General features: G+C 42.3%; 1 protein-coding gene across 10 annotated transcripts in view; it reads right to left on the bottom strand.

Annotated features, from left to right (window-relative positions):
• Positions 1-24,570, bottom strand: part of LOC135160765 (uncharacterized) — a 183,855-nt gene that overhangs the window by 84,581 nt on the left and 74,704 nt on the right. For all 10 annotated transcript variants that reach the window (XM_064117717.1, XM_064117718.1, XM_064117719.1 and 7 more), the window contains exon 3: positions 416-515. In XM_064117717.1, coding sequence (XP_063973787.1) covers positions 416-515 — 100 coding nt within the window. The remainder of the gene's footprint in view (positions 1-415; positions 516-24,570) is intronic.

The following is a 24,570-nucleotide window of genomic DNA, read 5'->3' as shown; positions in this document are numbered from 1 at the left end:
AGAGGGCAGCATCAACGGTTGGTGAAAGGGTGAGTGCCTAGTCAGCCCTTAATATCGTCAGAGCCCAAGGTCTGATGCAAACAACTTATGCGGAAAGGGTGAGGGGTGGGAAGGGATGGAAAATGTAACTTATGGGTATAAGCACTCCGGAGGGTGCCCGAATCTATCGCTGATTAATAAACGGAATAATTGAAATTTGTGAAGGGTTTCGATATATTTTCCGTTGTTTGTTCAGGGTTACTTACATGGCCTATCGGGCAGACCATTTCGAGTACGGAGGATGGGGGTTGTGAGTACTATCCTGTCATGTGACTGTTGATACAGTCTCAGAAAAATTAACATTAGATCGGACTGGAAGGATAATCGCGAAGGGAGGAACTTCATGCATTTATCAAGAAATTATGAGTTGTCCTACCTTGTTTGTGATCGTCAGAAGTAACTGTTCGTGTGAGTAATTCTTGGTCCAGTACTGCCTCCCGCACTGCGTTCTCCACCCGCCGTTTGCTCAGGTACAACTGAATCAGAGAAATGAAAAAAAAAATTAAATTAAACATGTGAAGAGTAAACAATGTGAAAGGGGGTATTTTTACGGGAGATAGCTTGAAAAATTTATACTGAAATCTTTATCCCAAGTCAAGTGAAATTTATGAAAGAAACCGGAGCGTTTAACCGACTCGCTCAGTCATCCCTCACCGCAGTGGCGACGCCAGGCGCTTCCCATCCCCCTTTCGACATTTTCACTCGCATGTCAGCCCTTTATTTTATACCAAGAGACTCAGAATCGCGGGGGTGGAGATATTAAAGAGGATGAGTTCATCCCTCAGCCCTTCCCGCCCCCCGTTTCTACTGTGCCCACACCTCTTACCCTTTCGGCTCCCTCTCCCTTCGCCTTTGAACGCGTGATCGGCATACCAGGATTCCATGGGATTCGGACGAGACGCGACTCGCTTATCGGCTCTATCCTACCTACTGACTATCTCTCCCTTTTTCGCCTTGAACCTTTCCAAATCAAAAGACGGAATTTCTAAAGGCCACGTTAATTCCCTGAGATCGATTAATCCGACTTTGACGTTCCAACGAATTTTTTTTTCTCGGATTTTTGTTTTCTCTTTTTCAAAGCACGTCCTCAGGAGGAAGGAAAGAGAGAAATTGGGCTGATCGTGGATGAAATTTCTACTGGCGAGGGTATTAAAGAGGATTTCTGGGGAGTATTGGGGAAAAATTGGACGTCAATAAGAGCAGTAGATGTGTGAGGATGGGTCGCAATTATAAATTGAAGACTTATACTGACATTAATTATTTACTAATTTTATTTCTAATGAAATTCGCGAGCTTTGGCTCACATTATTCAATTGCAAATAATATTTCATGTCGACTAATTTTCCATTTCGCAAAATCATCTCATTTTTTTCACCAACGCGACATATGAAAGATTTCAAATAAATGAAAATCGAACGAGAAACGTCTGACTGAAATAAACTTTGACTCCTTCTCCCCAAGGCAGGATTTGTACAAAATCTTGGACGTATGAGTGAGGTCTGCTGTATAAAGTCCAGAAGGGTGAATCAGGCGGAGATGGGGATGGGGGAGGATAGTGTGGTGTGTGTATTTTGCCATAGAAAGTGTGATTGATTTTGCATACGACACGGTTTGGACGGGTTTGAGAAATTGGACTGCCTCTGCTCGAGTGCCTACATGCCCTCTTCATACCAATGGCCAAAGGGGGGTACGAGGGGGACGGAGGATATTTTAGAGTCGCCATACTTTGCTCCGGAATCCAACATTTCCCTTCCACTTTCTATCTTTCTATCTCAGAGCTTTCTAACGCCTCGAGAGAGAGCCCTTGGTCTCATATCTCATCCGAGATATCTGTTGGGTGGGGGGAAGAGGGAGGGAGGGAGGGGGACAGGGCGATTTGTGCGATCTTCGTGGACGTATTTACGAGCCTACGTCCATCTCTATATCTTACGACGTATTTTTTTCCTACCTCAGTATATTTTCTCCCTTTCTTTATCGATGAAGATAAAAATTTGTTGGAAAAATTTATTGGTTACATGTGGAGATTTCCAAAAAGGGCATAAATTGCCGAAAATTATCATCGTAGGTGATGTTGTACCGTATTTATTTATTTCAACAATGCCATTGATCCTAGAATTCATCTGCATGGTCGATAGTGAAATGTTGAATCTAATGAAATTCAGAAACAAAAAAAAAATGTTGAAAAAATTCATGAAATCAGACTTGCTGATACTTCTCGTATCTACTTCAAGCCTCTCAACAACGCTTTGTCTACAAAACAACAACCGAGTGTAATATCGACACGATAGCACTCGTGTATACAAAAAGAAGATGAAAACAAGAGGAAAAAGGGTACAATACATTCGCTGAAACTTTAAATTGAAAATCCGAGGGTGAATATGAGAGAGAATCAAAGTCACTTTGAAGGTGATATTTTTTTTTCTTTTTTTCCGGAGGATGAAAAGTATTTTTCTGATGAGAAAGACGAGACTTATCTACCACTTCCCTTCTCCATGTGTTTATATATCATGTAGGGACGTTACGTCCGAGATGCTTCGGTATAAAACGGTGGTGGATATAAGTTATATACGACATGGGTGGAGATCCACTCATGTCACAAGCCCTACTGTGTACTATGGGGGGGAGGGAGGAGTGAGAGGGCCACCATAAAACAGTTATGGCTTGTTTATGCGCCAACGATGCGGAAGCTGTTACATCGTTAGCCCTTGTGAGCACATCCTGGACCACTTCTGCACTTGTTATCATCATCGGTGCATACGATATGCATGGGGTAATATTAAATTATGGCTAATTACCCGATCATGGAATATATTTTTGAACATCTTGAGAGAATTACCACTTAAATATTCTCTACACAAAGATGAAACGATTATTTGGCATCCTAAATACACAAATGTAATGAAAAAAAAATGTCAACAGCCGAAAAGATGAATGCTGACTGGCAGAAAATTTTTGGGACTCACAATTGTTACTAAAAGATCTTGAGGGCGCATTGTCAATGCTCCCAGATCATTTCCGAAAGCCCCAGAATCAGAAAATAAATTATTCCTGAAGTTGGACTATAAAAAATGAATAAAATGTATAAAATTGAACAGAATTGGAAAAGTCTGGTGTTCATTGAAAGCAGAATGATGAGAGGGAAAGGTATTTTCAATTAAATAATACTAATCCAGAAACGAAGACGGACCCCTACCAATTCGGATGAAATCTCATTCGCACTGGCACACCCCTTGAATCGCCTCTTTTAGACTTCGAATCGTAATTAACATTTGGTTCTCCCATTAGTGTAATTAAAGTGCCATTCCATAATCTAGGAGGATGGAAAAGAGCGAGAAGAGGGGTTAGGGTGGGGAGGAGGGATAGGGAGGGCGGAGATCTGGTCCACCTTATCTTTCAGACTTCAGATCCCTGAGGGGGCGAAGGTTGGGGGTCATTTACCCTCTCTTTCAACCTCTACATGCACCCCTCTATCATTCTCAATACGACTGGTAGTTCCACAGCCCTGATGATAACTTCTTCCTCGCGGAATGATAGAACCATGAAGCAGTGGGGGAGGGGGGGGGGTGAATTGCTCATCACAAGATGTGGAGAAACACGTTCAAGGGCTGAATTTTACTTTAAAAAAATGCAAATAAAAATTTGCAATCCAAGAAGGTTTTTTATCTCGTAAATAGTAATAGATTCCCTCCTATTTAATGACATAGAATATAATATGATTTTCTGAGTCAACTGGGAGATCATATAGTGATTTATCTCCAAGGAATCCTCCAGGAAAAATCAAATCTCTTGATGATGCCCTCTAGTTGGTAAATACTTCAGCAAAACACCAGAAACAAAAATATATGTCTGACCTCGGCGATACCCTCTCCACTCGATGTTAAAAAATGGCCACCTAAGAAATCCGCAAGCTCAATTCCGCAGCTTCTGCGGTACCCCAAGTGGAACGCAAAGGAAACGATAAAGACGCCAGAGGGAGAAATGCAAACGCTTAAAAAAACGTAGAAAAATTCGTGGGGGTTGAAGATCAACCCCCTAAGGGGCATCGGATGATTCCACGGCGTTAAAATAAAGAAAAGCAAAGAGAGATAAGCTCCTCCCGGTTGACATTTTCCGGTGGTTGAGTTAATAATGCGCCGGGTACACAGAACAAAAAAAAGCACTTGGGGGTCAGGGGGAGGGGGCCAGAGAGGTTTGGCTTCAAAGTGCCGCCATAAAGAGGCGAGGATGTGTTTATTCGGGAATTTGCCTTTTTTGCAGATCCTCTCTCTTTTTATCTTTTCTTCTTCAACGCTTTCCAACCTCTCCTATCCCCATTCCGCATGCTGCAAGCCTCCCCCCCTCACCCCCAAGTAACTTTATCTTATTTTCGTCGACGATTCCCTCAGGATTTATACTCCTTTCCCGAAAAAAGCACAGAAGGAGAAATGAAATGAAAATATAGTAAACGTTTGCTGCAATTATTTCAACCTTTTCGATGGGCTTTTTAGGGAGAGGAATGGGGGGTCAACATAGAAGTGGTGATGAAGGGCGATGATGGGGGTTACATTGGCATCATCTTGTACGTGGGAACAATCCTAGGAATGAGAGAAATCCCGGGGATTCTTCGACACACCGCCGGACGACATTAATGGCATTTTTATTATTTTCCTTCTGCCAGGAGGGAGGAGAAGGGCGGCCAAGGGTGAGGGATTCTCAGTCCATTGGACAAGTGACGTCGATGGAACTTCACACCTATTTCGAAAGCTGAATTTTTCCGGCTTCTGATTTTTTTATCATTCGTCCGGGAAGTGAGCTTTTGTGGAGGTATGAGGGTGGCACTGGAGCTCCCTTTTTTCTGGGGGTTTCACTTGGTATTTTTTTGTTTTTTTTTTTGGATAGAAATATGTACGGGAAGATCCCCTCGTATACGTCGGAAGCGATAAACCGTTAAGCTGTAGCTGGTCGATGAAAAATATATGGGGATATATCCGGCCTGTCCGGTCCACTTTCGGAAATTATTTGGATAAGTGGGAAATTCCGTTCACACGTACTTAGAGCTTATATCTAGGCCAAATAATTTCAAAAATAAATCATTCTCATCGTCAAATATTTGACTCAATTGATATATTCATTTGTCAGAATAACCCAAAAGAGATAAGTCTTGTCTGATTTATTTATAAATTCCTTCAACCGCATTCATTCATCGATGAAGGGAAGGTTTAACAAGGAATTAAATCTGATGAAAATGTTCATTGGTCCTTTTAGAGGTAACGAATACGCTAATCCGTTTTCCCCTGCTCCTCATAGAGGTTTTCCCAAGGTATATTATACCTTTTACTCCTTTTTGGTGCCATTAGTCATTAGTGATTCTAAAAGCCAAGAGGCGAGTAACAGAGTTGAGCCCTTGCTATGGCGTAATATTACGTCGGCCACATTGGCTTTTACCATACTTCAGCTTTATGCTTGGCTCATTCATCAAAAGGCACCACACTACACTACCCACCATTTTACATCCCACTTCCAAGGCGCCTTTATATGGCCCCTTCAACGTTTCGGCATTTCAACACGAAATTCAATAAAAATCCATCAAAATTATTCATACCTCAAATTAAATGAGTTATCTGCAATTGTGTTGGAACTTACAAGAGAACGACTGAGACATTATCAGACTGTTTGAAATAGCTCAACGATTTTTTTGTTTGGCACCCAAAAAAGGTGTACATTGGTCGGATCAATATGTGATCGAGGATCAAAAGCCTCTCCAGCCCCATTCCCACGAGAGTAATGAGGAAAAATCATCAAATAGAATAATCAATATCCTCACTATAGAGATAACGGCTCCATATAAACGTCACACTTGTGATGGATCAGGGCGTTGGTCGAGGGAAAATCCATCAGATGTGGACGAAGGTGTCATTGCCAGTTATAATTCGACGTCCAGTACGAAGCAAAACAGGATAATGCTATGGTGTCGTCTGGGGACCACCCAAGGGGTAACACAGAAAAGACATTAGTCCCTGGTATACCCCACAGCCCACGAGAGGGAATGGGATCTCCGAGTTTAAGTCAAAACGCAATATCTACCAACATTTTCACTCCTCTCGACTGTCTCTCTGTGGTCTTGGCGTTAATTATCACCATGGGAAATGGATGACAACCACCGAGCGGATTTTCTGGATGTGAAATGGTTAATTGTTCTAGGGCGAAAAGTCATTATCGCGAGACTATAATTCCGTAAAGAATAATTTTTTATCTTATCCGCAATCATCATTACGTTTAATTTCTACCTTATCAGCTGAGTTTAGAAAAGTTGAGGGAAAAGCCGCCTCGACGGAATCGAATTAAATTCTCCCGAACGTGATTTCCGTTACGGAAATCGTCAGTTACTTGTGGGTTAATCATATTGATGGAGACCGAAGGGGTGACGGAGTGGGTGGGAGGGTGAAGAGTGAACGAGGGATAGCGGAGGTAAAATGGAGTAGACCGAGGGCCAAGGAGAGTTATGGGCACCGGGCATGACCGGGGGTATAAACAAATTACACGCGAATGGTTTCTTGGCGGTGATTAGCGGTAAACCTCGTTAGCAAAGTTTCCACTGGCAGTGGTGCCTACGTATACAAGCTCTCCCATAAGCAACTTCAGACCCAGTTGGTCCCAATGGCCAAACGAACACATCGTGATTTTGCACTGGTTAACGTATGCACATGTGTATTTACGGATGGTGAAATCTATTCGAGTGGGTAGCATTGAATTCAGCTGTGTTGTGATTTATGACGAGTGAATGAAACTTTTGTGATGACTAGATGTGGCTTATGAGCATGGGAGTACAGGTCAATATTTGAAAAGAGCTTTCAAACCCAATTGGAGGGTTTTAATGAGCTTGAAGAATTATTTGTCAACATTCGATTTCCATCATTTCGATAGAAAATAATCAACAAATTGATTCTGACTGCGGTTGCAAGTCTCCAGAGATGAATAAAGGGGCTATTTGGAGTTTCGTAAAGCTCAACGACTTACCCCAGTACAGAGTCCACCATATCACAGGGTGGTAATGGAGTTAATTGCTAGCAGGCCTTCCAGAAACCTGGCTTACAAGTTTGAGGTACGGAACGCACACCTGATGCCAACAAATTGCTCCTGCGGAGACCAAGACAACTCCTTCAATTTTTTCCATCTTCTTACCCCCATTCCACCCCTCTCCACCATTACCACGACGGATCTTTCACTTCCTCCAAATCACATATATTTAAGAATAATTTAACCCCATCCCACCGGCATTTTCATGCTCATGAAGCCCTCTCTCTTTATCAAGAACGCACTTGTAAAAATACAATAGACAGAGTTAGCAAACAGCAACAGAGTGGTATGAGGTATATGTTTTCATTTTTCCTTCTCTGTCGCCTCAAAGGCTAAAATAAGCGACAGGGAGTTGGTAAACGGCGTAAAAGCACAGCTTCATCCTGGTTTTAACCCGAACCACCCTTCAGGTCCTTATCTACATATCAAAAAGGCAATCCCGAGAACTCGCTTATGTAAACGGCATGGGGGTGGAAAAAAAGGAGGGGGGACGTGTCCCGCAGTCACCCGATGAAAAGAATTTCGAGTGGTTAGAGGAGTACGCTAATAAACCTCTCCCTCCGACGACTTCTCATTTTCTTTTTTTGTTTTCTTTTTTTTTTCGAGGCGTGAGAGATTTCGCTTTGAATTCTTCAAGTTGATGAGCTAATGTTTTACCCATCATCGATTCCTCCAAAATTAATTTTCATATATACATATTTAAAAAGAATAATTATGTGCTGACCTTTTCCGGAGCTAAGGGATGATCTTTTGAGGCACTTCGGTGTATTTTTTTTCCGCGGTATTTGGGGTTAATATATCGTTTGACGGGTACAAAGGGTCATGGTGGCAGGTATAGAGCCAATATTGCCCTGGCTTTAGGGACTCCACCAATTAAGGAGAAATTAGGATTTAATTAAAAATTTATAACCACCAGTGCTCGTTATTTTTCCAGATAATGAAAATTTTGTTAATTATATTTTTCCATCACTTACTTTAATAAAAATAATGGTATATTACTGGAGAGTGTGAAATGTTCCCCAAAAAATGTAACCGCTAATTTGGAAATTATCTGCTTATTGCGCTTAAGTGCTCAATTGATGGAATCTGTTTTGTTGCTCCAAGACATGAAGCAACACAATGGCTTCCGGCAATATGCGGATACTAAGAAGAAGCTCAGAGGGCTGGGATTGTTGGTAGCAAGGAACATCGAGTAGTCGAGACTAGTGAATTACGAGCATCGCAGCGATTAAGCGGCGACAGCATCCATCTAATGCGCCAGTGCTCGTAAACACACTCCACCGCCTCGTGGCAGCCCCTAAACTGTAAAGGGTTTGAGATACATTTTCGTGAGTGGGAGAGGTGATGCGAGAGAGTACCCGTGCTTGCACGGGGAGATATCCTGTTGTGCCGTTTAAGTGCAATAAAGTCGAAGCCACGACATCTGCGCTATTAGAATTAACAAGTTACTCATTAAAACATTAAAATCCAATTTTCCCTGTAAGTCTCTAAAAATTTCCTGTCATTGTCATTTATCGAGAGCTTTCGAGTCATTACCCTTGAGGTTGCAAGCCCATGATATGGTAGTTGTTCATTCGTTGAGCTTGCGAGCTATAATTAGGGAATGTAAGTTGGAATTTCATCAAAATATTGCAGCAATTGTTTACCCCCGACGAGCTTTTTGGTCGGAAGTTTAATACCCCTTTCATATCATGCCTCTCGCAATATGTTGTATTAATCTATATGACAAGAAAACCAGCACCCATCTGGCAGAATGTCTAATGGTATCGGTTGACAAGTATGGAGAGGACGAGTGGGAGGGGACGAAGTAGAAAGTGTCCCGAGTGAGTTGGCAATCAGTCAGAGGGACGCTTTTGCCAGGTGACCCGCACTGGGGGCTATTCCATCACCTCCACTACTTCTACTGTTGATATATGCACGGGGGTCATGACCGGTAGCAATCGTTGGTAGCATATATGGTATTTTCTCTACTCCTCCCATTTCCACACACAGTTGGAGTAGTTTGAACCCCTCAAGGCCTCTATGAATATATGAATCGAACACCCCGCCTCTTCAACTAGTCTACATGGGTCGTATGTTAACGCTGCGAGATGACAACGTTTTACCTTTTATTTAAATGAGAAATTCTCTCATGAATCTTTACGACATAAGTCACAAGCGGAAAAACTATATCAGCGCAGTGAAAATGTATCAATTGGTAGCAAGAATTGTTTCGTCCCGTGGTAAAAATTCTACGTTATCCTAAAATCAATTCAGAGGCTTCCAGAAGAGAACGGGAACTCTTTCCGACCCCCGAAAATGACCATTCACATAAGAAAGTGACCAATGAGTCAATAGGCCAGCACGAGGTGACAGGGGGAGGCGGGAGATTGCAGGGGACTTTGGGAGATCGCGGCCTAAGCACGTTCTCACCCTTGGCACTGGCCATGAGGACCCTCGGAGGGCCCTAACGAGCGGCTTTGTCCTCTCCGAACTCCCTTTCACGTGTCTCCCTGTACACACACTAGCCTCCAGAACGCTAGCTCTCACTTGCTCTTAATGACGAGAAACTTGAAGCCAAATAGATTCAGCTTCTCAAGTTTGATAAAAAAATATCGCTTGTCCCATCAGTTCTTACGATTCTGATGGATAATGCAGCTTTAGCTGTACGAATTTCCTCCCCTAATGGTGGCAAGAGGGGGTATAGGAACCCCCAACGTCCAGGATTCAGTTGGCCCGGTAGTTGGTTTGAAGATGTAGAGCCTCGGGTGGTACGATGTACGACGGGATCGAGATGAGATTGTCTCCCAGGCGTATCTCACCCTCTCCAATCCACTACCGAGTCATCGTATAGTCTATAGGAGTTCACCCTCAACCAACCCTCTCCACCTACCAGCCACCGACCCACCCCCTACCTCGTTCCTTCCGCTGAACCCCGTACCATGTCGTTATCAAGGATCCTTTCCCGTCAACCTGAACGAAAATAATTATTACGACTAATTACACACGACGTGTGTGGGCGGTTTGGATTTCACTCCTGCAGAAGGGATGTAAATCCAGTTCCTTCTGCGTTGATTCTTGTATAATCCCGGAATAGACAAGGAGTGAAAGAGGGACTGGGAATTTTGACGAGAGCTGAAGGCGTGCATTTGATAGCGTTATACCTTAGGATAAGGTTCCAGGAAAGGGTAGGGGGATGGAGTACTGGGTTGAGACACACGAGTGGGCCTGCTATGAAGACGGATATTAGTGAAAACTAGTTGATTGTCGATTGGATGGATGACAAGAGTGATGAGAGGCTGAGATCCTCTCAACTCCAGGAACACCAGAAATTGTTGGATGCTGGAGTGGAAAGTTGGGGAGTGAGAAATTCGTGGCGATTGAAAAACATATACCTCATTATCAAAGCTATGAAAAACGATGCACAGTTCTAATTCTTTAATTAGCATTTCGTTCGATTGAAATGGAAAAAAAATCCCGGAAGAAATTACGTCGTTCCATAATAGTACTTTTACTACTTCAACTCAGTTCATGGGCCCTCATGAATTCTAGAATACTCATACACTGAAAATAGTTTTTGATACATAATCCTATCCCCTATACTCTCTTCGCTGTTTGCAAACTGGATTTTCGCCGACTCATCGAAAAATTCTGGTAGGACATGCCGTAGGAAGTGGAGAGAGTTGGCGACTGATTCAACGTATTTAAAAAATTTTACAATCGAAGGGGCGGCGACTTTTGCATGTTAAAAAAAATGTCGCCGATGATCAGGGATAACGTGTGATCAATGGAGTAAAAAAAAACAGTACCGGGGAAAAAACCTGATGCTATTGTTACAATTTTTCAGACCTACCCCCTGAGAATGTTCTATTATTATTTTGAGAAAGAGTGGGTTGTATTTGAAATTAAAGAGGAAGTCCGGTGACAGTGAAATTAGGAAGAGGTCCCCAGAGTTACGTACGAATGGGATGGACGCACTATAAGAGGATGGAATGAGAGAGTTTGGGAGCTTTGGCATAGGCTATTCTCCTTCGAGGCCCGGGGTGAAAGGGAAAGAGAGAGATATTGGAGTTGAGTCCAGCCCGAGTCATTACTCGGACGGCAAACACACTTCGACCCTTGGTCCAATGTCCATCCTCTGCCTACGTACCCTCACTGTATCGGCATGAGATTCGTATTTAAATGAGGGCTCCCATTAATCTGCCCAGTCTACAAAAAGTTTATACTCTATGGTCAGCGTTTCATTGGCGATGCAAAGAAGCTTTGAATATTCCTTTCGTAGGTTATTTCAACTGGGATGGAACACAGGGGGAAAAATCAAATCGAAAGTCAGGAAGTGAATGAGATTTATCTCTCCTGTTGGAAAAACAAGAGTCGTGGAAGAAGATAGCCCATGTACGTAAAAATTTAGTGTACGTTTCCTCTGCTACCCAATGAGCACACCCCATAGACGAGGAAAATTTTCCCAAACTTCCTGGGACTTATGAGTAAATACAAAATTTAATAGAAACTTGGTTGTTGACGAAGAAGATCCAGTTGAATAGAATATAGAGAGCTCGTTATAAACCTCTCAACTGGTCGCCCTCAGTAATCAAGTCATTATTTTAATTGTTTATACGCCAAAGCCATTAATAATGTATTTATAGATTTTTAAATTCTTAATAAAGAAGAAGAGAGTGAATTTTGAAATTTCACAGCGGAGGAGGAATTGGCAGTGCCAGACTGTCTTATAGGCGGGATTTTCATAAATACTGAATGACATCACCTACCCTTCACTCTTCAGACCACCCCCAAGTGGTTTTCGCTCAGAGTCTAATAAAGGGTTAATTAATACGCTTTAAAACCGTCCGAGGGTGAGATGCCTTCCTCAGTGAAAGTAAAGAAAATTCATAAATTCCAGGGACTGTTAATTTAGTCAGAAATGGTTGGTGATGGGCCGCATTATTGGATGAAGAAAATTACAGAGATATATATTTTCCATAAATAATTAATAATAATTGCAAATCCATAAATATTACTTCCGTCCTTTCGATAATGATCTCGAAACAACTAAATACATCCTTGTCAGGGTAAAAAGCAACTCTTAAACATGGTCCTACGTGATGCTCTACTACTACTCACCGTCGAGAGGCTTTCCATGGTCTGGAAAAGGGCCACGAGGTGAAATTTATGGAGTCGTAACAGCGACAAGTGGTTCGCAAGTCGCCGTTGGTATCACCCAGGGGTTGGCGAGCCCCCACTGTCCCATCCCCCGGACCCATTTCGTCCTATGTTACAACCGTAAGCAACGAAATAAATTGGATTTACTGACGAGGTGACTCTCAACGTCTACAACACGGATTTAGTCGTCACATCAGGGTGGTAATTACGATGGTACATTCTTTGGGATTTTTTGCACGCCATTTTTACTGAACCAGACACCTCACTCTCTTCAGATTAAAAATTATCATGTCGTCCGTCAATTGATGATCTGTCACATTTTCTTTCCCTGCAGTATTTGGTTTTATCTCTTATCACCATTTTCTCCTCTTGTATTGCCCCTCCAGCTCTTACCAATCACTGCTACTGTCCCATCGAAGAATTCTCATTAGCCATTTATCATCAAACATTCTAGTTCAACCTCATATATGCGGTTTGACATGCTGCACAAGGAGAAGCACGGATGAGAGAGAAGAGAGCGATGGGGGGGTGGCTAAGAGGGGGTGGAATGTAATAGAGGGTAGACTAAGGGCTTTTGCTCTGCATGTGATGGTTAAGTTGTAGTGTTATATGCCTCCTGGTTTTCCTCCTGCATCCGACGTCTCGTCGTTGGGTTCTTGGAAACACCCGTAACGAGATGAAGTCAGTGGTGTATGACGTCACGGTTGTGGGCTTCCTGGCGACTGTTTCCGTACAGAACCGTCAACAAAAGGGTATGTTACCATCCCAGTGGGGAGACACGGTTAAAGCCAGGGAGGACAACGACCATTCTCCACCCCGTTCCACCCCCTTTCCACTACTACCACCCACTCCTCATCGCCGGTCTTCTCGACATTTCGTATCACTGGACGCTTTCCTTCCTCACTCTGTTATATGCAATGTCCTATATCAATGCTGCTTTGACTTGAGGGACAATCGTTTTACCTCAATGGAGAGCAAGATTTTTTTTAGAAGATGAGAAGGACAAGTGACGACTTGGAAATTCTTGTAGGGTGGGTCACGGAGGTTGGACCAATGGGATTTGTCATTTTGACTGTCCTGCCAATTATTATAATTATAATTCAGTGAACAGAAAATAAGTGATTGATTCTAGATCGATCATGAGAGGTAATGTTAGGCCAGTGAAAAGTTGTTCATGTTGAATAGTGAACAATGAATTCATGGCATGCAATGGAAAATCACGAGCATTTCTCTTGGAAAGAGAAAAATAAAAAGTGGGAATGAAATGCAGAGAGTTATCTCGGCATTTCACGTTTAGACGTTTTTTTTAAGGGAGAAGGGGAAGGTGAGTAAGGGTAGAATGAGAGAAGACAGAAAAGAGGGGTCGTATATACGACGTCCCTTAGCCATTGAACGTCGTACTTTGAAAACTTTGGACGTTAAGAGAAAGGGCTGCCGAGAGCGTATTGTAAAGCTAGGTGAAGGAGGGAGTATAGCAGTGCTCAGTACTTTCTAGACACCCAAGTCGATTTAAACCCGGAGACGGAATTTTAGAATGGTTTTTCGAGAGATGTAGGATTTAGATTTTATTGGGGAAATTATGGAAAACCGAGAATTGATTCGGGGGAGGAACACCAAGTCGTAGATGGTGGTGGTGATATGTCGATGGTTGGAATATTTTTAACGCTAAATGTGATGGGTGGATTTATACATTTTCCATCATGATCGGTACGATGATGTCATTGCAGTATCATTCCAGCTGAAGAATTCATAGTCGACACTTGTCCTCCATCTGCTATAATCAATCGTTTTCATCTGATGAGGTACTATTCATAGTGTTCGTTGTCTCGTTGACCACAGTCTTCTAGAAGGAGGGGTGGACTGGAACGAGTTTCCCCCGGGAAACCAAGCACGAAATTCACCTATCCCACTTTGGTCATCAAACTTTGCCAGATGAATTTTGGAAGGAGGTAGCACACCATCTCCCCAAGGTACCTTGCAACGCATAACCCAAACAATACTCAGTCACCATTCACCATCTCTGAGAAATTATTATCATGATTTTTATTGTTGAATAGTGGCCTTATTTGTCCGTCTTTGCCAATGGTTGTTACGACATTCTGTTACCCCCTTCATGAATTGGCTATTAGTAGTTTACGAAACAGTATGCCCTAATGGCGACCTGTTGGCCTTTGCTACCTTCCATGCCACACTAACTCGTCCTTCATTAGCGTAAGGTCCTTGCGTTTCACGTTTCCCCTATCCATTTGGAATACGTATAGACCAGTCGTAACTCTATTGGCCACGACTGAAAGCAGTCGTTAGGTGAACGAATCGATTGAAATCTATTTTCGAAAGGGCAAACTCTTGAGAAACGAAGCATCATGAGTGCTCTATTCTTCGAGAAAATTTTCACCATCTGTTGCATAAAATCATTAGCCCAATAAGACCAAAATTTCTGATGACAATCGGACATTATTTTTCCAAATTAACAGTGAAAAATGTTTTCTGTCATTGACTTGGGAAAGAAGTTGAGCTTTTCTCATACTTTCTCCCCTCATTCCCAACTTTCTCACTCAAAAAATATCCTTCATATCTCCAATTTCATCCCCTGTGTACCATGGGAGACTGTCGCCCAAGTGATATCAAAGTCATCCACCAAAAGTACGACTGTAAGATAGACGAGAAAAGGTAAAACGCCTCCTCTCTCGTTGTTAGGATCAAAACTGCTATGTTCCAGGGACGCGGGCCATTTCCCTTGTCCCATATCCTTTGGTACAATGGGGGTCCTTCTAGCGGACTTGAAATTTCTCTCTCTCTCATCATGAAGTTCTTGTGTCCCTCTTTCTCTGGTCGGCCGGCGCGTAATTACGAGGGGAAAATTAAGCACCGACACAGCCGCCACACCGTTGTAGCATGGACCCCGGCTGGTACGTCCGTTCTTGCGTTGAGTTAACGAGGGAAAGGATGAAGACTGTGGGGATAAGGAGAGGAGAGAGCTAAGGGGATAGAGAGTAGGAGACAGTTAGAAATGCCAGTAGTCACGTTCTCGTGTGGCTGCATACTCTGATCTACCCACCACCCACTATCCTTTCCTCCACCCCTGTCTTTCGGGGAGACAAAGAGAGGAGTAAGACGACTATTCGGCCAAGTAGAAACGGGCGTCAGACCAACCATCTCAGCCGTGTGGCTTCTCCTTTAGCCTTTAGATCTTGGCAATGGATTGAACCACAAAGCGCCCATTAAAAGATCATATCATTCTAGGCTTCAGGGGGCTTCTGCACGAATTCAGATAGATGATGAAGACAACCAGTTCTTTGATAGGGTGAGCTGATTCTCAAGCAAGCTCTGGTGATGGCAAATCTTCTGGATGATTGAGGGTTTTGGGAAGAATCTTCGAGTGAAGAAAGAGGGAATGCATGGCACTGTCCAAAGGAAGAAAAACTCTGGTTATGGTCACAACAGTATTTGGTTCCTGTGTGATTCAGTATGAACACTTTCGTGACAGTGCTTGTCATTATCTACAGCCCTGCCTCAATATGTTGATCAAGCCATCATAAAATATGATTACAATAGACAGTTCAATTGAAGCACAAGTTTTTTTTCTCGACATGTCTCCTCTTGGTTTCTTAATGGAGTTGGGGAAGGTATTGGAAGGGATTATTTTATAGGCCTGCGGTGGCATCAGCTGTGAGTCATCCCCACGAGCCCCAGTTAATAATATCCATTTACTGGAATATCTTTTCTTTTCTGAATGTTATATGAGGAGAGGGAAATTTCAAGACATCGCAGGGTGTGGCAAAATTACGTTAATATAAATTATTGAAGTTGAATGGTGACAGAAGAGAACATTTTCTGTGCTAATAAATTTTACAATGGAACAACATGAATAATTATTCCGTCGATTATCAATTTTTCCCCTAAAACTCTCGTTTATTTTTTGTATCTTACGCGTTGGAAAAAAAGTCTCTCATCCATCTCTGTAATTTTCCCACCGTTATACTTAACGACATTTTGCTTCGAACGAGACAAAGATGAGGATGAAAAAAAAAATGAAATAAGAACAGAAAAAAATAAACCAGCGATGGAATTTTTTTTCCATTACACGATGCAAATTTCCAAGGCCTAATTTTAATTTCACCGTTGTATTAAAACCGGCATCATCTCAGAGTATGGATCATCATCCCTTCAGTGTTAGCAAGAGTACCCTGGGATTGAGAATTTCATTCCTTCAGTACAGAAATGAAGAGAGACAAGGCAAATAGGTGGTGGTGGAGAGGGTGGAAATGGAATTAGAGGGAAACCGATTTCGTGAAAGACGAGGTGAGAGTCGTCTGATGGTATATAGTGAATGCAGCTAAGAAACGCAATGCTTGAAAGCGCTGGGGAAAACCAAAGCCACGAAATTAGAATACAAACCGGTGGAAACCCATATGGCCCCTACCACCCCTACCCCACCACCCCGATGTAGACTAATTTACATACGACTCTGAATGTCGTGGGTGAACGGAGAGTGTCTGAGAACTTCTCACAAGCCCCCACTGCAAAATAACTGTAATTGCTTTTCTACCAGATATTCTAGAAGGTGTTTGTTTATTTTTAGTATTTCACATCTTGAATTTATGCCTGAGAATGTGCTTTCGGAATGGCCGAAAGACTTTACTGATAGAATGTATCGTCAAAAAATTGCATTGCGCTCATCAATGAACTCATTTTACCGCACAACTGGCAAATAAAGCTGGAAAAAAAATGTAGTCTTTTTTTTTTTAAGGGGCAATCATGACAACTTTTCTCAACGCGAGTCAACATTCCTCGTAATTACTGGCCCCGTTTACACGTAACGAATGTAGACACGAGAGCTAGCCCCTGCAATCGGTCTAGGTACAAAGAAGCCCACCTCTACTGAAAACGGTAAAGTTTTGTTGGAGGAATGGTGAGCATGGGAAAAGGGAGGGTGAGGAGTGCAGAGATGGTGGTGACGTGGCGGTTGCCTCGGTGGAAGCCCCACCTCTGTCGACTGTAGAAACTTTAACCCAGGAGTCTCGAGGGGGCGGAGAGGAGAAGGTTGAAGCTGGATGAAAGAGGAAGAGAGAAAGAGGGTGTTTGGCTGGACCATTGCTAACTCCTCCTTGGAAGCCCAGTCAGCGCTACCACTCGTAGAAACCGCTGGTCGTTGGTACATCGTAGAAACGTCTAGAAATTTAACTCCTTCTCCCCCTACCCAGCTTTTCACTTCACTATGGGCTAAAATCTATATGCCTCTCTCTGCCCACTTGCGTAACTCCTCTTCTTCGTACAATTTCCACTATGGCCGGTGTTCAAACCACCTATTTGACTGCTCTACTACGATAATTACCGCTGTGGTTTGGGTCTTTTGTTCCCGGGGACAGGCGTAAGGTACTTTGTGTTGCTTTACTAGAGCACCCAGTCCCTTTTTGGTTATGGTCAGAGTCGAGGCCAATTGACGATTACACCATAAACCACTGCAGGGTACTGAGTACTGACTTTTCCTCGAGATGTCGACGATTGGCTATTCAAGTTTCTAATACATCATTAGAATTGGAAAGTTTCAACTCGAGTTATGTTCTGTCAACTGATCAGTGAAAATAATTATGCTGATCAATTCTGTCTGATGTCTTACTTAATCGGTATTTTTCACTGAATGTTGAATTGAAACAGTCTGATGACAGCACCCCATCGTCAACTTCCTCTCTCATGAAAGTTTAATTAATCGTGTGAATGGAATAAATGCGTCGTACAATTTTTCACTTGATCACAAATGTCAAATGATAGAGAAATGACAATAGAGAAAATGAACGAGTATGACTTTTTTTTCATGATAGTATGTTACAAGCCGTAAAAGAATTCATAAATAATTTATGAAAATATCAAGATAAAAAAGTAGTGTCGTGACAAACGACCCTATACTTGACATAATTCGACGTTCTGCGACCGTGTAATCCCCCGATGTACGATCAAACGAATGTGAACACGTATTTTTCTATTCCACGTACCTCGCAGTACTTGAGGGGAGGGCTCGCTTCGAGGAAATGAAGGAGAGATCGATGGTGTGGGCGGAATGAGAGTGGAAAGCTTGGCCGACCAGAAGAAACATTATCTGCGAAACTGATCGAGGAGCATTACTAATAGGGGCAAATGTGATTCTATTAATTTATTATTCAAGACCTCCAAGAAAAATCTGTGAAGAATTATTTGCCACGAAAATTCTTGAGGCTCTAACGATTCTTGATATGTTCATCCCAAAATATTATGATGTCACGATAAATCTCACTCTGAAAATCGTTAAATCAATGATGAGTAGCGGTATTAATAGAGATTCGCCTAGAAAATCCTCTTTTAGATTCTGGATAGTGACTTAAACCAAAGCTAATCGAGATTACAAAGTTCAAAACTAAATGGATGAACATCTTGGTAGGGAGGCCTCTCTCAAAGGTTATCGTTGCCATAGCATTTTCCGTATTGAAGGTTCACAGGGTCTTCGAAACCTTACGAGTGACCTCGAGAAACGAGGAGGATAGTTTAGGTCATACAAAACCCTCCAGATCTTATCGGTCTTTACCACCTAAGCTGTTTGCGTCTTGTAAACTTGCTTGGATTGCCTCTCTCCACCCCTTTCTCCTTTATCCACGGACTCCCCACTCTCCTTTCTCCACCCAGCACCCTTCAGACTGGATGGACCATTCAATATGTGAATTGCGGCGACGTCGTTATAACGTTTCTACGGTTTCCGTCCATCCGTATCACGTAAACCAAAATGGTTATTCGTGGTAAATACGATAAGGGTCTTACGAGGACATTTAGAGCATCCAGTAATACCTTCTGGATTCATGATATGTAGGGTACTAATACGAGTGTTGTAAAGTGAGAAAATGCGTCACTGGTTTATGGAAAAACATAGGGTAAGGGGATTTTCGAGAAGGGAGACAGTTCCAGAGTGAAGGTTCGTTGAATGATGTTCATCCAGTGAGTTTTCAATGACTGATTCAGCTGATCATTTTGAATAGGGAAAGCAGTGCCCTAGATACGTCCGATAACTTGCCCAATCCCTTGATTGCAGGCTTATAAGCTTGGCCAGTAGTGATTAGATTAATCTGAGGACAGTTCGGCTATAGCTGGCTCGCCAGTATTGGTCGATAGCTCAAGTTTTGTTGATATTTTGAATCACAGCTTCGGAAATTTGAACACATTGTCACCCATTCGTAATCCCTTCCGGACGACCGTGGTAGGGCTATCTCATGAATTAAACAGCCCAACTCTCGGACCAATAGGTAATTTTTTCTCCATCAGTTTAAGTTATAGGATATTTTCGAAGAACTATTTCCCTCTCCCGAACACGAAGGGTTTACGAGCATTTCCCAAGACCACCCCCACAAACATGTTTCACCCTGATATTCGTACGTGAAATCCACAGGTTAATAGACCATTCATGGTTAACTTGGATCCGTCAATGTGGTCGGCTCGGGTGTCTAAGGTGATAGGCCAAGTGAAGTCCAACTCACCCAACACCAATATCACATCCCACTTGAGACATTAGTTGACGATTACGTATTCGTCTAACCCCATTAGCCTCCTCATTCGAACATTCCACAGACGTGAAAGGTAAAAGGGTGCTTTACCAATTCGCTGATCCACTGAACCGTCCACCCTTTTTAATTCATGCATTTCCATCCCAAAAAAGCTCTCGGCATTATTGATCAAATTCACCGCAGACCTCTGAACTGGTTAATTATGCCGACCCTATTCATTACCACAAGTCGAATACAATAACCTCGTCAGGAAAAAAACAACTTGAACAATTTTTTTTTCCTTAATATTCCATGTCCATTGTTCTGAGGAATCTAATTATGAAAATTTTCGGTGCAGTGAAATGTAAAATAAAAAATGTGGAAACTTACTTCGTTAATTTTGGAGTGCATGTGAATGGCATAATTTTTTTTAGGGTATTGTTGATTTTAATTTTGGAAGTGTAGGGAGAATGGGGGTGAATAGAATGCACTGGGTATTGTATCGATCAATAGAAAAATAACTGAGGTCAGAAAAAATTTCGTGGATTACGTAGATCGTGACTTGATTCAAATATTTTTCCTACTCGAATCGAGGAAAGTCGAAACCACTTGCACTTATCATCTATCTACCCATGGCAAAGTAAATTTCTACATCAATTCATTTGCACTTGTCAACCTAATCCAATTCTTCTAAATAATTCAGGACATTCCCTCATCCCAGATAACCGGGAAATGCAAGGAGGATGATGAACCAAGGGAGCTTACTAATGCGAGCTAACTACGGTCCAAGATACCAACCCCGTGGGGATTGGAATCCCTCTCACCACTTTACGTCATTATTGCATTCTCACAGACACCTCAGACATCAAATGGAATAAGTGTGAAGATTAGCCAAACACGTGGGGTTCATATGAATGATTTTTGGATGTTTGGATTAACTAATTCTACACGCGTCAACGAATGGAATGAACTCACTATAGTGGTTATCAACTTTCGTACGTGTTGCTGCGTTAAACAACGATACCAAAAGTTATTAGTGTTGATGGGGGAGGCATCGGATTCTGAGTAAACTTTCGGAAACACCCCCGAAAACTCATATCATACCGGAGAAAGCTACAGTGCTACCAAATGCGAGAGTTCACTGGTGTGTTATAAACGGGGGTTTGTTACGTTCATTTTGAGATAAATTTGGGTACTGAAAGCCCGATGAAAAGCGGAAATAGAATGATGTAGATTTGGTGGAAATTTTTTAATGTTTACAAAAACCATACACCTGTGAAGTTAATTTACCTCGGATATTCCAACAACATTTTACTCCCGAAATTGTCTAACTCTTCATCAGGTACAAGACCTCCTCTACAAGAATATCCAGAGATAGTCTTCGTAATCAGTCTTTAACTCAGGTAATTCAAAATTTGGAAGACATTGACATTCTCAAGTGAACAACAATCAGGATAAATATTTTATATCTGATACATCTGGGGCATGAAATAAAATCAGATGAGCTTCTTCCCATTTTTTTCCATTCAAGGACAAGGCGGTACCAAGGGGTGGCTGGAGCAATACTTGCTCGACGAAAACCTACCTCACTACCCCCTAAAAACAAGTGAGATAGAGTGATGGGCGGTGGGTGGAGGGGGCTGAGGGGGTAATAGTGAAAGCAGGGGCTTGCCGACTTTCTCGGTACGTATCCACGCGATGGTACATTTTTAATTACTTACACCCACGCAGCTGCATCGGGCGATGACTATAAATCAAGGGTGGGTAGAAAAGCGCTCCCGCCCAAGGCAAAGTAATTACAGCTTGAATTTTAGATAATGTTGCCCGCAAGCACGGCTTTCTCCGGTCCTCACCGATCTGCCATAAATAAAGTCTAACCAACGTTTCACTCCCTACTCTCACCCCCATCGTTTTTTTCCCCCTTCCTTTTATTTGGCCTGCCAAATCGTCCGTCAGACTTCAATGTTGGATTTTAATTTCGTGTTTGAGATAAGTATTTATGAGCTTTTTGGAGCTTTCTGGCAATATCAGGTGAGTTGGTTGAGGAGAGGGGATTAGGATGAGGTTAGGTTGGTTACCGGAATATTTGTGATTTTATTTCTGCTGAATCAACTTTCTTCTAGTCTTCCAAACTTTCAAAACAGTTTACATAATTATTTCCCCATTAAAAAAAATCCCTCCATCATTCCTCTTATCCCCCCCCCCTCCCATCTACCTGAAGTAAACCGCAATGGAGAAAAGCCTATGAAAATACGAGGAATCTCGAAAAAAAGAACAAATGAAATAACTGAATAAAAAATAAAAATGAGAAGGAATCGGTAAAAGTGGAATTTAATTAGGAAGCCAAGAAGGCCTCTCATAATTTCACGGAGCCATGAAGAAAGGACAAAGAGGCCTGTGAATTTTCCAAGGTAAGGGAGATGGTTTGATATATCCTGAAGACATAACAATCAGGGAATATGATAACGCACGGATGGTGGTTGGATGCTTATATCGTTCAACTTCTACGTCGGCGTTAGGGAGAGCAGAAGGGAGAGAAAGGATGAGATGTGGATGATGCACGCGGGGAATCGTCGAGGCAGGATGAAAGATGATGAGTGAAGGAGCTAGCCTTGGAATGAGTAAATGGGGAATAGTGGGAGTGAAGAGAAGGGGAGGGAGGAGATTTGATAAGGTGGGCAGGTATGGCTGATGCAGAGGAGAAGCGGGTGAAGCGGGTGGGAGGGTGAGGGGCGCTTAATTAGAGCCAGACTTCCGTAGGATGCTTGAGGCTTCCCTTACCCGCCCTCAAGTTCTCCTTCCTGCAGTTTATCCCTACCGTAAAGTGGCTATCTTGAAGCAACCCTTGAAATTATATCGAATTTCTGATACCCACCAAGAATCCTTTTCATAACGTATCAACGTGGTTCCTCAATCTTCATACGGATTTTTAATAAAGTTTGGATGGTCCTTTTCAGGGAATATTTGATGGTGTTTTTCGGTGAGTCAGGTGGATTGAGAGAGGGTGAGAAAGATTATGCCCATGCGATTCATTATAGGAGGGGTTTTGCAAGATTGAGAAAAAATCTTATGGTCAATTTTCTGAAAAATGATGACATCTAATGCCATCTAATTATGATTCAAATCTGGAACCTTATATTCCAAACTTTCAACTCTCAACTCCAATGCCCAATCCACAAAACTAAATTTTTTTGAATTCCATACAATATATACTAATCAAGGTACGTATTTGCGTTTTATAATCCCTCGGTTGGCTAAGAGGGTAAAATCTGAAAGCTTAGTGGAATCTCCTTTCGGTTGGTTGAATAAGCCCGTCTCACCCTGCGCCTCCTATCTATACCACCTCCCCTACCCCTGTGCATCTTCATCCTCACTTGAAATTTTACGTGGGAGTCGCAAAGAAGATACCAAGGGGGTGGGAAGAGAGTTTGGAGGCGTCTTTGCTATGAAACTACGGCACTCGCACCGACTTAATGGCTTATTTTATCCGGCAATATTGCGCCGGAAAGACTGGCGGATATCGAACTCGATAAATCGACCATACTCATCCTTTCCCTCCATCTACCCCACTTCACCCCTCACCCGCCGCCTAACTCCCTCCCGCAACACACAGTCTCGGTAATAACTACCCCTGAAACAATGCGGCTTTTTTTTTTTTCATCCTCGGCAAGGAGTTTTTTTTTTCTCCGCTTCATGTTGTGAAGAGGGGGAGGACAAGAATAGGACTGTAATGCGCGCATTTCGAATAATTGATGATGTACTGGGGAACAGCAGAGACCACCAGGTACTTTAGGGGATGAGGAATGGAGCTTCGGGGGGTTTATTGATAATTCACTGGAGTTTGACCACTGTTCTGATGTATGGAAATCATTTATTGCATTTTTTTTGTTTAGATTGATTCTGAGGGGGGAGATAATGAAAATGGGAATCAGGTGTTTATCTTATTCTGATTCATAACATTCTGATTATTGTGACGAGGATCTTTCCACTGATAGGTCTGGTCTATAGAGCATTGAAATGCTTTGTGGTGATCTACATCTATTCACAATTTATGATTTTCAATTAGTAAAAAAATTAGTGTCAAAAAGGGACGTGTCGAATTGTTCAATTAATTTTTTTTAATCATCAGCCAGAAAGGGGATACTCCTCAAATAATATTGAATCCAATGAAAATCCCATCCTGAAATGTGTTATCGCTCCACCCTCAGATTTTTTAAATAATGCAACATCATCACCATCAACCGGTCTTTCATACAATGGAAACTTCTCGATCAATAAAAATTACGGTTCATTTTCCAATTTCACATTGGAAAATCGGTTGTACTACTGGTGGAAAGAGCAAAAGTTGGATGAAACAAAATTGATGAATTCCCAATGGATTTATAAAACTTTTTCCCCACATTTTTACTGTCCAGAAACAATAGAAATCCGAGAGTATCACGAGATTTCGAAATTCTGGGCAACGATATTCGAGGTATCGAATCGGCGTTCGTCATGCAATCGTTCAAGTCCTTTCAGTGTTTTCTACTCCACCCCCAACTCACTTGATCTAAACTCTCCCTACCATGGCTCCTCTAACACGCTTCATGGGGGTAGATTTGGTATACATAACCCCCGTAGACATGTAATCCTATATCCACTCGACCATAATTCTCTAGTCGGCATGCGATTGCCACTTAAACGTCACGACATAACCACCACACAGTGCAATTTTGTCGCGATCAACTTTCATGTACACCCACTCGTGTCAAGAGGAAAACAAGGAATTTTCTACAATTTTCAATATCTCCAATATTTCGATAAACATCTACTACAATTATGCATCATGAAA

This window comes from Diachasmimorpha longicaudata, chromosome 3 (genome assembly GCF_034640455.1).
Source record: "Diachasmimorpha longicaudata isolate KC_UGA_2023 chromosome 3, iyDiaLong2, whole genome shotgun sequence".
NCBI lineage: Eukaryota > Metazoa > Arthropoda > Insecta > Hymenoptera > Braconidae > Diachasmimorpha > Diachasmimorpha longicaudata.
This window is presented reverse-complemented; position numbering and strand designations above follow the sequence as displayed.